The 16,817-nt window shown below is 41.9% G+C and overlaps 2 protein-coding genes across 3 annotated transcripts; one reads left to right on the top strand and one right to left on the bottom strand.

Annotated features, from left to right (window-relative positions):
- The first annotated feature begins 948 nt into the window (after positions 1 to 948).
- LOC118424113 (galactose-specific lectin nattectin-like) lies at positions 949 to 10,252 on the top strand. Of its 2 annotated transcripts, none has more exons than XM_035832598.1 (6): positions 949 to 1,049; positions 7,565 to 7,649; positions 7,805 to 7,844; positions 8,393 to 8,567; positions 9,052 to 9,192; positions 9,777 to 10,252. In XM_035832598.1, exons 2-6 carry the CDS (start codon positions 7,590 to 7,592, stop codon positions 9,901 to 9,903), a joined length of 543 nt encoding a protein of 180 aa, XP_035688491.1. In that variant the 5' UTR covers positions 949 to 1,049; positions 7,565 to 7,589; the 3' UTR covers positions 9,904 to 10,252. The 2 variants fall into 2 exon arrangements, with proteins under 2 accessions (XP_035688491.1, XP_035688492.1); XM_035832599.1 differs by having other exon boundaries at positions 968 to 1,049; positions 7,568 to 7,649.
- LOC118424112 (tubulin alpha-1A chain-like) lies at positions 10,229 to 15,515 on the bottom strand. Its single transcript, XM_035832597.1, has 4 exons — positions 15,436 to 15,515; positions 14,833 to 15,055; positions 11,264 to 12,257; positions 10,229 to 10,477 (listed from the first exon to the last, which is right to left on the bottom strand). Exons 1-4 carry the CDS (start codon positions 15,436 to 15,438, stop codon positions 10,342 to 10,344), a joined length of 1,356 nt encoding a protein of 451 aa, XP_035688490.1. The 5' UTR covers positions 15,439 to 15,515; the 3' UTR covers positions 10,229 to 10,341.
- Positions 15,516 to 16,817: the final 1,302 nt, after the last annotated feature.

The following is a 16,817-nucleotide window of genomic DNA, read 5'->3' as shown; positions in this document are numbered from 1 at the left end:
CCTGTCTATAGTGGCCACATTTCTATCACTGGACTGGAACTTGCGAAAACTGCTGTATTTTCTCCAGAGCAAATGTATGTGTTCCTAGTGCTGTTGTTGTTTGACATAAACTTTGAACATTTAAATTGTAAGTAACTTTAAACTGCCAGAGTTTCAGCCCAATAAAACACTCTCAGCGCCAGGGTATGAACAGACTGACCAGACAGACGAAAATAAATCCTCGAACAAGGTTCAATCGTATCTTCCGGGTCTGGCAGGAAGTTGTTAAACTAAAATAAGAATAGGCTCGATGGCTGATTGCATACAAAGTAAAACAGTTTAACAGTTTTACAGCAGAAAACAAACGCTCCTACAGTACCTGCACCTGCTTGATAATTATTAAATCGTATGCCCTACTTGAATAAGAAAAGTTCACTGCAATAATAAATGTACCCACATCACAAGGAGCTTATACTTTTTTAAACTTACACCTAGTTATCGTACTGAAAATTGTTAATAACATTACATGAAGTCATTCAACAATTTTCAGTCATGATGAAAATTTTCTGAATGGAAGGTGTGATTATTGTCATTTTCTGAAAAATAGAAGCAAGCTCTGTTTTTACCTGGAATCAATTCACAATACCAGTCCTCTTTGGGGGATAATGTACTGTTAAGAGGATGTTCCATTTTTGCGCAGGGGTGATTTGGAACAGTCCAATGTTGCGTGGGAAGGGGTATGGCTGAAATATGCTGTATTGGCTCTTAAGCAAATGTCGGCCTTTCTAGTTATAGAAAGAGCAATTTGACATAAAATGTGTCTCGTCTTCCACCACGTTTGACGTGCATTGTTGAGTTGTTTGAAATTGAATAAGATAATGTGACAGGGGTACAAGCAAGCTAGCTGTGACTTTGTTTATGGCGGCCTACATGTCATAGGTGAGACATTGACATTTTAGATGCGCCCAAGAAAGTGGTTGAACAACATTTCAGGCAGAAGTTACTCCATGTCGACCCTGCACTAAAAACCGTACAATATCGCTAACGTTGTCGACCAAGTGGTTTCACAGGTAAGAATATATTACTGTACAGGTTCTATGTATAGGAAAGAAAGGTTCGAAAAGCCACGTAGAATGTTACTACATATAGTTTTTATCTAATAAATGAATGAAGACCTTTATTGTACATAATACCACTAGGCTACGTACACGTCATAGCATAAGAATAGTTTATACATGTGACTGTAAACATTGTCGAGCTAGCAAAAGAAAATGTAAATTCTACTTTAATAATATCCTTGCTTCTTTGTGATGGTGAAAATGTGAAAACAGATATGTAGTTCTACAATCAAATGTTTGTCTATATCTAAACTCACTAGAACTATGAATTTGTATGGAAGTGCGCATGCGCTGTGGAAGAAGGTTTGATTTTTGCTCGAGCTCCAGATATCTGATATTGTTTGTGGAAATCTGAGCTGTTTGCAAGCTTACGAGGAACAAAATTGTGAGAGTGTACACTGGTGAGTTGCAGAGTCCCTGGAAAACGTATGAGAAGCCGGAACTATAGCTTTTTGAAACGGAAATCCGGATCAAAAACGCATCCAACATGGCGGCGCGGGGGCCCCCCTCCCACCATCACCAGCAAAACCAACCAGAGAGAGTCGAGCCACTGTTTGTGCAGGTTTCCGACGTATACATCGGAGCGGACGCCGAGGCACTATCATGTGTAGAGATCTGTCTTGCGGCTGAGGAGGTTTCAGGACCTGTCACAGTTGTAGGAGCGCAACCTCAGGGCAAGGGCAGAACACACTGGCGTCTGTACCCACGCACCAACCAAGACCGCCTGAGCTTAATCCAAGCAGGTACTATCACACTCAGGGAACAAGAGGCCTCACTGCTACAGAAGAACCCCTTCGTCGTGAGGCCAGGGACTGCAACTACCAGAGTGATTGTGAGTAACATACCATTATCGTATGACAACGAAGAAATAGGGAAAACTCTCAGCACAAGAGGCTACAAGCTACTGAGCCGTGTCATTGATGAGAGAGCTCGGAATAAGGAGGGTAAGCTAACACGCTTTCTGACGGGCAGAAGATTTGTCTATATCGAGAAGCCTAGCACACCTCTCCCTCCCAAGATGTCCGTAGGACTTTTTGTGGCTGAGTTCTACCACAGAGAGCAGAAAGAGGCCAATCGTGCTAGAGCACAAAAATGCAGCAACTGCCTACTGGAAGGGCACCACAGAAGCACCTGTGAAAATGAGGTAGTCTGTCTGCAGTGTAGGAAGCCTGGTCACAGGAGAGGTGACCCAAATTGTGATTTGGATGGAGAAGTCACCGACACTACCAGTCTGCCAGACACACGCACTGACAACACAGGAAAGAACACTGCTGCTCCAGGGCAGGAACCTGAGCAGGAGCAAGATAGTGATACAGGAGACGAGACCTCTGACATGGACGAGACAAATGGAGAACTTGTTCCGAACAATCAGAACAGTCAACCAGGACGAGCAGACACCAGGTCGCAGGGAAGAAAGGAGTACCCTACAAGGAGCAGAAGCCACAGCCGTGTCAACAACCGGCAAGTAGAGCAACACACCGAACAGGACAAAGTGGACAATAACTCTAGCAACAACTCCCTGGAACGTGACTCAGCACAGCCATCAATCGAGATGTGGCTAAAAGAACAGAGAAAAACTGAAACAAAACAAAGTGCAAAGAGTAAGTCATCAAAGAGGAGAAAAAACACATAAGTATACTTTATATCTTACACATGTACATGTATCTCATATGAGTATGCTTTATATCTTGTCAGATACTTCCCTCTCAAATCCACACAATCCCTCGCTTAGATGATGACACACAGAAACATGAAGCTGATCTCCTTCAATTGTAGAGGAATCAGATCATACAATAAAAGACTAAAAATTTTAACTTGGTTAAAAAAGAAGAAGACTGACATATGCCTTTTACAGGAAACTTATCTGACAAAGGATATAATACATACTATAGATAAACAATGGGGTGGTAAAACCATCCACTCTTTTGGTACAAACCATAGTAGGGGTGTAAGCATTCTATTTGACAGTAAACTGCCTGTAGAAATTCTAGAACAAAAAATTGACACTGAAGGAAGGAAAATTGTTGTGAATTTCAAATTGTACCAGGAAAAATATACCCTACTATGTTTATATGCACCAAACGATCAAAGACAGAGAAGAACTTTCTTCTATGACATTCAAGAATGGTTACATGACTGGAATTTATACACAATGTTGGTTGGAGGTGATTTCAACTCCATACTTGACCAAAATATGGACCTTCTTGGTGGGTCCCTGGCGACAATTGACAAAAATCAGGCCGTAAGGGACCTTTGTGCCCATTTCAACCTACAAGATATATTTCGGCACATGCATCCCACACTGAAAAGTTTCACTTGGAGAAGAAAAACAACTGCACGAAGGCTAGATTACTGGTTGGTTGAAAACACCTTGACTGATGTTATGGAAGCTGGCCATTATGCCAGTATTTGCAGTGATCACAATGCTGTGTTTATAGATATGCATGTTAAGGAAACACCAAGAGGAAATGGATTCTGGAAACTAAATGTTAATCTTTTAAACGATCCAAACTATAAACTCGAAATAGAAAGGCTTATAGAAGATACCAAAATAGAATTCAAACAGTGTAAACCAGAACTTATATGGGAAATATGCAAAATGAAGATCAAAGAGCTGTCTATAGCATGGTCAAAGTTTAAAACTAAAGAGAGAAACACCTTAGAAAAAGAAACAACAAATAAATTGGAAACTCTACAAGAGAAAATAGATAAGGATTTAAATCCTCAAACTCTTGCTGAATATGAATGTGTTAAGACGCAGCTGGAGAGTATTCTCCTAGAAAAGGCCAAAGGTCAACAAATCAGAGCAAAAGCAAGATATATTGCAGAAGGTGAAAGACCATCCAAGTACTTTTTGAGCTTAGAAAACAAGAAGCAAAGTCAAAATTGTATAACCTCGCTAGTGAGAGACAATGAAAAAATACATGACCAAGCAGAGATATTAAAAGAGTGTAGAAGCTTTTATCAAACTCTATACTCCTCTAAAAAGGTACCCGAAGACAAAATTGAAGACTTCCTGGGATCTATGAATATTCCAAACATACTATCTGAACAAGAAAAGCAGGAGTGTGACAAACCAATCACATTACATGAGTGTGAAGAAGCTGTAACAAGCATGAAACAAGGTAAAACACCTGGCCCTGATGGGCTTCCACCTGAATTTTACAAACTGTTCTGGCCTTCAATTGGAGTTTTAGTGCACTCTGTTATTTGCAATGCACTCAGTGAAGGAAAACTACCACCCTCCTTCAGAAAGGCCCTACTAAGATTGATACACAAAAATGGAGACATGGAATCACTTAGCAATTGGAGACCTATAAGCCTCTTAAATACCGATTATAAGATACTTGCTTTTGTCATGGCAAATAGAATTAAACCTCTCCTGAAAGATCTAATAAATAAGGACCAGTGTGCTTACATAAAAGGACGTTTCATAGGACAAAATGTTAGATTAATTCAAGATATAATTGACTTCTGTGACTCCAAAAATAAGACAGGTATTGTACTATTCATAGATTTTGAGAAAGCATTTGATTGTGTGGAGCACAATTTTATGTTTAAGGTATTAGAGAAATTTAACTTTGGCCCAAATTTTGTAAACTGGGTAAAGATCATGTATTCTGACTGTCTGGCCTCAGTCATCAACAATGGCTGGAAAGCCGCTAGTATACAACTGCAGCGGGGTATAAGACAAGGATGCCCATTAAGTGCGCTACTGTTTCTTCTTGTAGCAGAGATCCTATTTTATAGCATACAAAATAACCAAAATATCAAAGGTGTCACAGTAGATGAAGCAGAAATTAAGATGTGCCAGGTGGCAGATGATACCACTGTTTTCTTGTCCACTGAAGACTCACTGTATGAAACACTTGAGTGCCTTAGCTCATTCTCTAATGTGGCTGGACCCAACTTAAACAAAGCTAAAACAAAAGGACTGTGGCTAGGTATATGGAAACACAGAAAAGATGAAATAGCAGGTATCCAATGGCCTTCTGTAATTAAGTCACTTGGTGTAAATTTTGGTCATAGCAAGGAACAACTAATGAAATTAAACTGGGATGACAAGGTAAAACAAGTTAAAACAGTTCTCAATACATGGTGCCAAAGGAATCTTACTTTATTTGGGAAAATAACCATTGTAAAGGCATTGGCAGCTGCAAAGGTAACATATGTAATGAACATTCTTCCAACACCAACAATAGTGTTAAAGGAGCTAAATACTGCCTTTTTTAACTTTGTGTGGAGTGGAAAAAAGGACAAAATTAAACGGAAAACTCTCATTGGCAACTATGAACAGGGAGGTTTAAAAATGCTAGACATACATAGTGTGAAAGATGCTCTCTTGGCGTCTTGGGTTAAACGTTTACTTAATGGTAAGGGTTCTTGGAGATATATCCCTTTACACTACTTATCTTCCTTAGATATAGACTTGAATTTTGTGTTTCAAATGAGTTGCATTGAAGACAAATACCTGTGTAATGTACCCCTCTTTTATAAGCAAGTTATCTATGCATGGTACAAAGCTAAAAGCAATTGTGACACAAACCAGATTATCTGGGGAAACAAGCATATTGTATCAGGGGGGAAAACACTCTTGTACCCACATTGGATTAACTCTGGTTTTGTTTATATACAGGATATTTTAAAAAATGGTACTTTTATAAGTGACAGAGAGGTGTTCCGAAAACTTACCAAGAAACATAACTGGATGTGTGAATTGCTCATTGTAAAAAGAGCCATACGTAAAAATTGTTGTATCGAAAGAGAAACGTTAGAAACACCAGCCTTAGATTTTCCAAAAACTTCTGTGATATACCAAAACCTTATGTTACAAATATTTATAGTTCCAAACTGCCAACAGAAATGGCAGACACATTTTGATATATACTCACTTAATTGGAAGAAGATTTGGAAAATGCTAGGCACAACTTCATGTAAAGAAACACAAATAGCAGAGCTTAATTACAAACTACTTCATCAAATTTTACCATGTGGTGAGAAATTAAGCAAATGGAGAATACAAGATGAAGATGGTCAAGTAATTGATCCTGTATGTAAATTATGTGACAGTGGTCATGTTGACAACTATAAACATATGTTCCTGGAATGTAAAAGGCTAACTAACCTGTGGAATTTAGTACATACTTCTGTACCATTTAGCCCCGGTAACCCTTATATTGATTTTGAAGAGATGATACTGGGAAAGGTAAACCAGCCAATAAACGAAAATATCCTGAAGAAAAGAATACGAATAATATCTATAGCAAAGTGGGTTATCTTTAAAACATGGATTTTTTCTAGAAAGTGCCCACGGCCAATTTCAGGCCATAACTTATCTAACATCTTCAATTGTGAACTCAAAAACAGACTTCATGTTCTGTAATGTTTACTTCTATGTACTTAAATAATAATTTTTAAGCTCATAAAAAGCAACAACAACTGTTAAACCCATAGTATGTAAACTATAGTTCTAGTCCAGTCTAGATCTACTGTGTTATAACATACTGTAAACTATACATTGTTATGAAAGAAAAAGTCCCGAATGTTAAAAGTTACTTGTTGTTTTTGATAACCATCTACATGTATCATAATTATTCCATGACAATTGTGGCAACCATGTGGTGTATATTGGTTATACATAATAGCCCGTATAAGTACATGAGAGAAATTCTTATATAGACAATGATACTTCTTCCATGCGCATTACCTATTGTGTATTTCACTAGTACTTCAAATTACTCCATGTACAATAGTAGCTTAGATACTCTGTTGTTGACAAAAGTATTATTTGTTTTACTAATAAAGCCCTGGAAAAAAAAAAAAAAAAAAAAAAACTATGAATTTGTATTACTATTATAGGTGTATGAAGTAGAGAATCATAAGATGTATCAGTCTATAAATTTCAGCTCTCTATTGACGTTGGCTACTCTACAGTCTACGAAATGGTGTTCATGTTCTATTCTATTTGCATTACAATTTGAACATATTTACAGTATTGACATATCATTTCGTCATAGAAAGTATGTGCTGATTTTAATTCTATTTGAAATCACTTGAATAGTTTTGTACAGTTAGTTACAGATTCGAATTCTGACCCGCAATGAACGTTTTTTGAATACACGGTGTTACGCTCGTAAAGCTAAATTATTGTTTTCGAAGTTGTTTATTGGGTCGGAAAATCCATGTAAGTGGCACGGTGGGATAAATTGGGAGTAGGATAATTGAAGGTTAATGACCTGCCCTGAGGTGTATATTGTGTCATAATGCACGGTCGATTTCCATAAGCACCAACTGAGCCACCGAGTTCGCGAATATTAGAAAAGAATGGTAATAAAAAACAGTACCTTATCAGGGATTACAAATCTTACATAATAGTAAACCAATAGGAAATCTGATTTTTACACTCAATAGTTTGCACCACGACTTACCTAGATCAGTAAGTTCATCTTCAACTTTAATTTAAAAAGCAGTGAAATAACAAAACGAGACGAGATGGGACAACTTATTCTGCCCTTGTGTCTACTGGCTACCCTGGCGGTAACTTTGGTCCAGGTATAGGTCCACTTTTTTGTTTTCACTGTGTCCTGGTTGATTTCGGTGTTTCTCTAGTGCTAGTTGTGATTTAAATTCGAATGGAATATACACAATTCATCGCAACAAAAATATGAGGCAGCAGAACTTAGTATTTCACCTATTGTTGTGTACAGAGGACTGGCTCGGCTGCTGTTGGCAACGGTCGGGGATTAGGTATGATATCTCCTTTGTTGCTAGGAAAACATTACAGTTCATTACTGTAACAGTGAAATTTGTGTGCGTGCGTGTGTGTGTGCGTTTGTTTGTTTGTGGGCTTGAGTCAGTTTGTGTGCATGCGTGCGTATGTATGATGTATGTGTGTCTGTGTGTGTGTCTGTTTGTGTGTTTGTGCGTGTGTTTGTGGAAGGGGTACCTCTTTTAATGGTTTTATGTGTGTTTGTCTAATCCCTGGGCGACAAACCTGCGGGAGGGGTGGGGGTTGGGGGGAGGGGGCGGTGGTGCGTGGTGGTGGTGGTCACAGTATCTCAAGAATGAGCAAGCCAAAAGCATATATAAAAGCAGCAATAAAGCAGAACTTAAGCAAATTATGACAACTGTTCAAAATGTAATGTCTCATAAGCAGATTAAATGGTACCTGAGATGACGTAGGAGCCACGATATGTATATAAAAACATATATAGTAGTAGTCGAAAGTCAATATCACCATACATGCACTGACTAAACGATTCTCTCTAAATGAAATATTTCTATTGACATTGTAGTGTGCCCATCCTCGTACATCAAGCGTCCCGGTGGCATCTGCCTTAAGCTGCACAAAAAGACGCTTTCCTATCCTGCCGCAAAAGCCAGCTGCGCCAGAGACGGGGCGGAACTCTTCACCATCCGCAGCCAGGCTGACAACGAATGGGTAGTCAAAGTTCTCAAGTACTGGCAACGGTAAGGGGGAAAATCCGTCAATCCTTTTATACCTATCCGCAGCTTGTACAAATGTATATATCAAACGGCCTTTGTTGTATCCAGAATGTGCTCCTATCGAAGACATGCTTCGAAGCACAGCTTCACTTATCCAGAACACGTCTCAAGCAAAGCGACGCGTTCTGGATATCCTGGACATGCTTTCATCGGTGGGCATCCTTGATACGCAACGTGTTTGTCCGGTTGGGGAAGTAAAAGGCAATAGAAGGAGCGGGTTGGGTTACGCCTTCGAATACCGTGCCCTAGACACAGTAGATAACAACCTACTGCCCCCCCCCCCCCAGCCTCAAAAAGGCTATGGAGCAACCTTTACCTTTTGCCTGTCTGTCATTCCATGTGGCACTGTTAAAATAAGTTACTAACATGAGCGCACATTGTCCTCGCTTAATTTAAAGACTTACCTTAAAGAACAGTGTCATCTCAATATTTTTCATGTTGATCACAGTCGCACAGGGAAAAAGCGCGATGTCTGGATTGGTCTGACGGATGTAGTCGCAGAAGGGACATTCGTGTGGGAGGACGGCCCTGCATTTGATACAACCGGCTACTCCAACTGGGCTGAAGGCGCTCACGACGTTAACAACGGGTAAGAGAGCATGATATTACATTGCACGATTATAAGCCGTCACACACACAAGTGTACATACATACACACGCACACACACACACACGCACGCACGCACACACACACGCGCGCGCGCGCGCGATCGCGCGCGCTTATACATACATACGCATATACATCAACACACACAACCTCCTCCACACACAGACACAGAACTGCGCGCGTGCGCACATACACACACGCATAACTTCACACACACACACATACATACATAAACACACACCATATGCACACATGCGCGCGTACATGCACACATAGATACACGCACATATAAGCATGCACATAAAGACACATGGACGAACCACCCACCCACCCACCCACACCCACACACACACACACACACACAAACACAAGCACACTCAATCACACGCACACAAGCACACATACACACACACACACACACACACACACACACAAACACACACACACACACATACACAACTTCACAAACTATACACACACAAACACACACATTGAAATATGATATTCCATGCCAGTGTTTAAACTAAATTAACGTGATAAGAATTTTTGCTCTCTGTATTTTCCAGATTTCGTGATTGTGTCTTCTTGAACAAGCGTCTAGGTTGGCGGTGGTCCATCCAGAAATGTGAGGGAAAATGGGAGAGAGATGCCGGGCCAAATTCCTACATCTGCGCCAAAAACGCAGTCCCATAAGAACGTGTTTTTAAAAGATATGTAGAAATTTGTCAGCAGCCACGTAGGTCAAAGTTGACGCTGCTAATGGCTGAACTCGGAACATTTTCGCTATATGTAACCGATGTAGGTGGCGCTTTTGCGACGAACCCACAATCCCAAACATGGCTAAGTTTGTACCCCTCTCTTTGTGTCATTAGCACATAATTCACATGGATGTTTTGTTCTTGTGAATATTTTCAATTTTGGGAACAAAGTGTTCATAGAGTAGCTTTAAGTTTGTTTCTGTTCCTTTTATCTCGATTAGTCAAACGTTATCAGCACAAAGGTATTGACACACAGCCGTAAGTTTTAATTTCATTGTTTAATGGATTCCAACACCTTGGTGTTTCATTTTACTTTGTTAAATCATGTGTGTTTGCTTTGTGATGGAGGGCTATGGAAGGGGTTTTGCAGTATCTAATACTCCTCCCCCTCCTCCTCGCATTCGTCATCAACGGAGTCGACGCCAACCTCCTCGTAATCCTTCTCGAGGGCGGCCAGATCCTCACGGGCCTCGGAGAACTCTCCCTCCTCCATACCCTCACCGACATACCTGGAAAAAAAACACAGGATAGTCAGGATATGGGAGAATTCTTTTCCACAACCAGTAGTTACTTAGCTTACGTTTTGTTGTCTCTCAGACACCTTCCTCAGAGCTCCTGACTGGAGTTCTGCTTCTCGCCGCTATAAGTACCCGATGTAGGTGGCGCTTTTGCTGCGAGAAAACAATCCCAAATTAATGAACTGAGAAGTAAAAATATCACAAGGTAATCATGGAAACTCATCTGTATTGTTATACAATTGTTATCTAGTATTTTCCAACACATTGGAATACACAAATCAAATTTTCAATGACCACTGTCGCCTTCTTCAGGATCAATGATGACCAATCACTCGGACTGAACGTAAACTCGTGTGAGTCACAAACACGTAACCTTACTGACACGTGATCTTGCGTACATGTGACGTCAGCAATTGGTCAAACGTACCACGAAGCTTATATCGCCCACCGTGTATACTAGTACCTTTGTGTTGGAAGAAAGTTTAACATTGTACTATGATGAAAAAGTCATCAAAAAGAAAACTAGGTCACTTACGTCATAGGAAACACATTCATCGTTATCGAAATTCTACAGCTCTGTGCTTTAAGAAATCGTTTATGTCCCGACCCGAGGTGTATAATGGTGACACAAAACCTGCTCGGTTCCTGTAAGTACATAATAAACCACCGAGTGCAGCGTAGGCATTGCTGCCTTATAGTTAACGTGTCAAATGCGGCTTGGTCAATTACTTCTGGTTATATGTAAATGCTCTTACAAAACAGAGGAGTTGATCTTACCAGTGCACGAAGGCACGCTTGGCGTACATCAGATCGAACTTGTGGTCGAGACGGGCCCAGGCCTCAGCGATGGCGGTGGTGTTGCTCAACATGCACACGGCACGCTGCACCTTGGCCAGGTCTCCACCAGGCACCACGGTGGGAGGCTGGTAGTTGATGCCGACCTTGAAGCCAGTGGGGCACCAGTCCACGAACTGGATGGTGCGCTTGGTCTTGATGGTGGCGATGGCAGCGTTGACATCCTTGGGGACCACATCGCCACGGTACAGCAGACAGCAGGCCATGTACTTTCCGTGGCGGGGGTCACACTTCACCATCTGGTTGGCTGGCTCGAAACAGGCGTTGGTGATCTCTGCAACCGTCAGCTGCTCGTGGTAGGCCTTCTCTGCAGAGATGACGGGAGAGTAGGTGGCCAGGGGGAAGTGGATACGCGGGTACGGCACCAAGTTGGTCTGGAACTCAGTGAGATCCACGTTCAGGGCACCATCAAACCGCAAGGAGGCGGTGATGGAGGAGACGATCTGGCCGATGAGGCGGTTGAGGTTGGTGTAGGTCGGGCGCTCGATGTCCAGGTTACGGCGGCAGATGTCGTAGATGGCCTCGTTGTCGACCATGAAGGCGCAGTCGGAGTGCTCCAGGGTGGTATGGGTGGTCAGGATGGAGTTGTAGGGCTCTACCACAGCGGTGGACACCTGAGGGGCTGGGTAGATGGCGAACTCCAGCTTGGACTTCTTGCCGTAGTCGACGGAGAGACGCTCCATCAACAGGGAGGTGAAGCCAGAGCCGGTGCCACCGCCGAATGAGTGGAAGATGAGGAAGCCCTGCAGACCGGTGCACTGATCGGCCAGCTTACGGATGCGGTCCAGGACCAGGTCGACGATCTCCTTGCCGATGGTGTAGTGGCCACGAGCGTAGTTGTTGGCGGCATCCTCCTTACCAGTGATGAGCTGCTCAGGGTGGAACAGCTGGCGGTAGGTGCCGGTACGGATCTCATCTGATGGAAAGAGGACAATACAATGATCACAATGTTGTTTCAAAACCAAGATGTATTGCTACTTTGACATTTTGGAAAAAGGGACCCCTCCGGATAGTTTACGGGCTGATATTTTTTGCACTTTCGGGCGTGCCCCCCATTGCCCAGTGGGATACCCTGTGGTTACTGGGCTATTTTGGGGCGCGGCGGGACCTAGATTTTTTTTCAAATCGTAGTTAAAATCAACCCGGGTCCCTGCGACAAATAGATGCCGTAACCTACCCATGAAAAAAATTTTTTGGGCTCCTTTTTATTAAATATTGATAGATACATGGAACTCTGTGTTGACATTTGGTAATAACATAATCCAATACATGTATTGTGCAGTTTAGACTGACGTGCGTAAAATTTACAACATGCAATTTATACATTTTTGAAAACTGTCAACATTAAAAAAATATCATGTAAATGGACAGTATAAATGTCTCATTAAATTTGAATCATATGATTCCAAAGCAAAAGCAAGAGAACGATATGAATATTAATAACGTATATTCTTTTTTGCATCAAGTGCTACGACAAATTATATATATATTACCTATTACCTATATATATATATATATATATATATATAGAGAGAGAGAGAGAGAGAGAGGGAGACGTCGTTTTTGAAAAACAAAAATGAGAAGTTTTATTCTTTACACTTCAGACCAGGAAAGTCATGTACTGGCCAACTCCTGAACCTGACACAGTACATCGAGGATGGCTACGAGAAAGGCTTGATCACGGGAACTGTCTTTGTGGACCTCTCCGCAGCATATGACACCGTGAACCACAGGATCCTTACAAAAAAGCTCTTTGAGATAACTAAGGATGTAAGACTCACTGAACTGATCCAGAACCTACTTTCAAACAGACGGTTCTTTGTAGACCTGAATGGCAACCGCAGTAGATGGAGAAGGCAGAAAAACGGTCTCCCCCAAGGCAGCGTCCTTGCTCCGCTGCTCTTCAACATCTACACTAATGACCAACCAGGACATCCCGATACCAGGAGGTTCCTGTTTGCTGACGACCTCAGCATTGGTGCACAGGGAAGGACTTTCAAGGAAGTAGAGAACACCCTCACTGATGCCCTTGTAGGCCTCACCCCTTACTACGAAGCAAACCACCTGCGAGCTAACCCAGACAAAACACAGGTTAGTGTCTTCCATCTGAAAAACCGGGAAGCAGATCGCCAACTGAAGGTATGTTGGCAGGGCAAGTGGCTGACTAGCACCAACAAGCCAGTCTACCTCGGCACCACCTTAGACAGGACCCTGTCATACAAAACCCACATCCTGAACACCAGAATGAAAGTGGATGCCAGGAATAACATTCTTAAGAAGCTTACAAACACTAAATGGGGCGCAGATGCCAGTACCGTGCGAGGTACAGCTCTTGGACTGTGTTTTTCTACTGCAGAGTACGCGGCTCCCGTGTGGTGCAGGTCAGCGCACACCGCAAAGCTGGACACGGCCTTGAACTCAGCTTGTAGAGCCGTCTCCGGATGCCTACGTGCCACCAGAGTTGATGACCTATACCTGCTGTGTAGTATTGCTCCCCCACACATCAGAAGAGCCGTGGCAGCACAGCGAGAAAAACTGAAACAAGAGACTGACCCACACCATGTACTCCACCTGCACACTCCTGTGCCAAAGAGACTTAAGTCAAGACGTAGTTTCATGCACTCAGTTGAAGCACTCAGCAGCAGTGCAGAGACCCAGAGGATGGCCATGTGGTCCCACCACCTCCAGACTGCACCACACAGACTTAACCTCGCCCCAAAGGAATCTCTTCCTCCAGGAGCAGAGGAGACATGGCCAACCTGGGCATGTCTCAACCGCCTTAGAACAGGCACAGGTAGATGCAAGACCCTCATGGCAAAGTGGGGTCTCAGCCCAGGTGGACAGACTGCTTGTGACTGCGGACAGGAGCAGACTATGAAACATCTTCTTGTCTGCCCTTTCCTGTCCGAACCATGCACCAAGGAAGACCTGGAAGCTTTGACCCCCAGAGGAAGGCAGTGTGTGGAGTATTGGAGCGGGACAGTATAGTGATGACACGATGAAGAAGACAAAGAACTCAACATAACATATTTGTCATTTTCAGCGACGTTTATGTAAAGTTTACAATGCTATCGTTACCAACACGGATGGACTTTCATGCTTTTCATTTTTCATTCTAATTCACATTTAGTTAATTACATAATCCGATTGGACATTTCCCAAGTCAAAGCAAAGTCAATAGGAACGTTTATTGTTCTAAACGTAGCTCCAGGGATTTGCCTGTCGACATGCCCGCACCCAACATGAAATATTCAAAAGATGACCGTATATATCAAGGCAACAGACTGAATGATGAAAGGACTGTTAGAATGCAATACTACAATAGATAAGGTTCATTCACCTCGGTGTATCATTAGCCCATGTTGATTCGATTACATAGATGACATCTACATCTAAGATTACTGGTATAGCTGTAGAGTCCATGCCTTCTCTGTCTTCGAGGGCATACCAGGCAACTTTAAGAAGCCTGACGGAAATAAGGGATGCCTTACCGACTACAGTGGGCTCCAGATCCACGAAGACAGCACGGGGCACGTGCTTGCCGGCGCCGGTCTCGCTGAAGAACGTGTTGAAGGAGTCGTCCCCACCGCCGATGGTCTTGTCGCTCGGCATCTGGCCATCAGGCTGGATACCGTGCTCCAGGCAGTACAGCTCCCAGCAGGCGTTACCGATCTGGCAACCGGCTTGGCCGACATGGACAGAGATACATTCACGCTGGAAAAAAGAAAGAAATAGATTCAGGAAAACGTTTGCAGTCTGTATAGTACAATTTTCCTCCCAGATGTTGATGTTTTTGGTTGCAAGAATTGTATACGTAGTATCCAATTGGCTGGCGGACAACAGGACAAAATAGGGAAGCCTGACAAAACTTTAAAAGGCCTAAAATTTAAAACGTGTTAAAACAGCCGGAGCTGAACCGTTGCTCAGAGAGTAGATCTAGAAGAACTGATCATTTCAAGATTTTCGCAAAAATACATCTTCAATTTCGTTGGCAAGCAGATAATCCAAAGAGCAATATGAAAACGTATTAAAACAGTCGTTGTCATTATTATGTAATAATGCTAGATCGAGGAGGAAAAAACAGAGACACTTACCATGGTTGATTCTTGTTGGATAAGCCCAGATCACTGCCGAGAAATACAGCGAAATTCTAAATAATCCGATCACTTTTGAATTTGATGAATCTCAAGCAACGAATGTGAAGCATCTGTGTTTGAATGCTGTTATATATCAATGTTGTTCTTAGTTACCCGGGTTATGCGCCATGCTGGGATGCACAACGATGATTGGCTGAGTCGTATCACATGACATTACGTCACCTGGCGTTGCCGGAGTAGATGAACTTGTGGTGTTTGAGGAGAATTCTGATTGGCTAGTGTCAAACGTTAGGAGCCTTGCGATTGGATGGTATGTATCCAGGTAATAAATAAGGTTATCAAACAGATATAGCTAAAAAATGGACTTCGTGAATATAAATTGTGTTTCTAAGACGTAGGAAAAAAATAGTGACAGAATTCAAAATGAATTAACTGCATTTTGCTCTCTGTTAACAGTCTGGGGCTTTAAAAAAATTTGATACAAGAATGTGTATCAAACATTATTCTCCTTTGTTTAGACTATCAATAGACTTGTGTTGGTACAATCTATACCTGTATGATTGCAATATGATGTTGGAAATAAATATTAGTGCCTAGTGCATTTGAACAGTTTTACATTGCTGAAACACATTGGTTGGATCACCGGTTGAAATCTATAAAAAGATAAAATGGAATAGAATAGAAAATAAGAATACCTATCTACCTACCCTATTTTTCGGGACGACGCGGACATGTTGATTTGACTATTTAAATGACATCCCCCGGGAACCCTTAAAAATAAAACTGAGGCGAGCGGGCGAATAAAAAAAAAGACTTGATAAAAAAGTTGCCTTCACTATGGAATTTGTCAGGAAGGTTGAACATACGACTGAACACAGAGTATGGTAGACCGAACAATAGACATTTTATTTTTGTTCTTTCACATCTTTGTCTTTGACCTTGAAATTGACCTTGGAATTCTATGTTCTCAGATATTTTTGCAATCTACTGCATATATTGTAATACGATATCAAAGAATTATTTTAGCCCTTATTGTTATGTTAACTAGGTTGTTAAGCTTTATCCCTTACCTCTATTTTGTCCTTTGTGTAATAGTTGTTGCCATACATGTACAATTGTCGTGCAATAAAGTTCTGTATATTTGCTCATTTTGCAGCTGATTTTTACGATTTACATCAAAGTTAAAGATTTTTTGTTGTTGCAAACAGCTGGAAATTGTTGTGCGTGTGGATGCCATCCATATTATGAAATCAACACGGCCTAACCGGAAATACAAAATTGTTTTCGCTATGCATTGTTGGGTTTCTAAGGGCCCACCCAATACCCATTTATATCCGCTGTCCGCCAGACAAGCATTTTTGATACGGATCACGCAAGTT

Source organism: Branchiostoma floridae, chromosome 10 (genome assembly GCF_000003815.2).
Source record: "Branchiostoma floridae strain S238N-H82 chromosome 10, Bfl_VNyyK, whole genome shotgun sequence".
In the NCBI taxonomy this organism is placed as follows: Eukaryota; Metazoa; Chordata; class Leptocardii; order Amphioxiformes; family Branchiostomatidae; genus Branchiostoma; species Branchiostoma floridae.
Note: the sequence above shows the minus strand (reverse complement) of the source record. Positions and strands in the feature narration are given on the sequence as shown.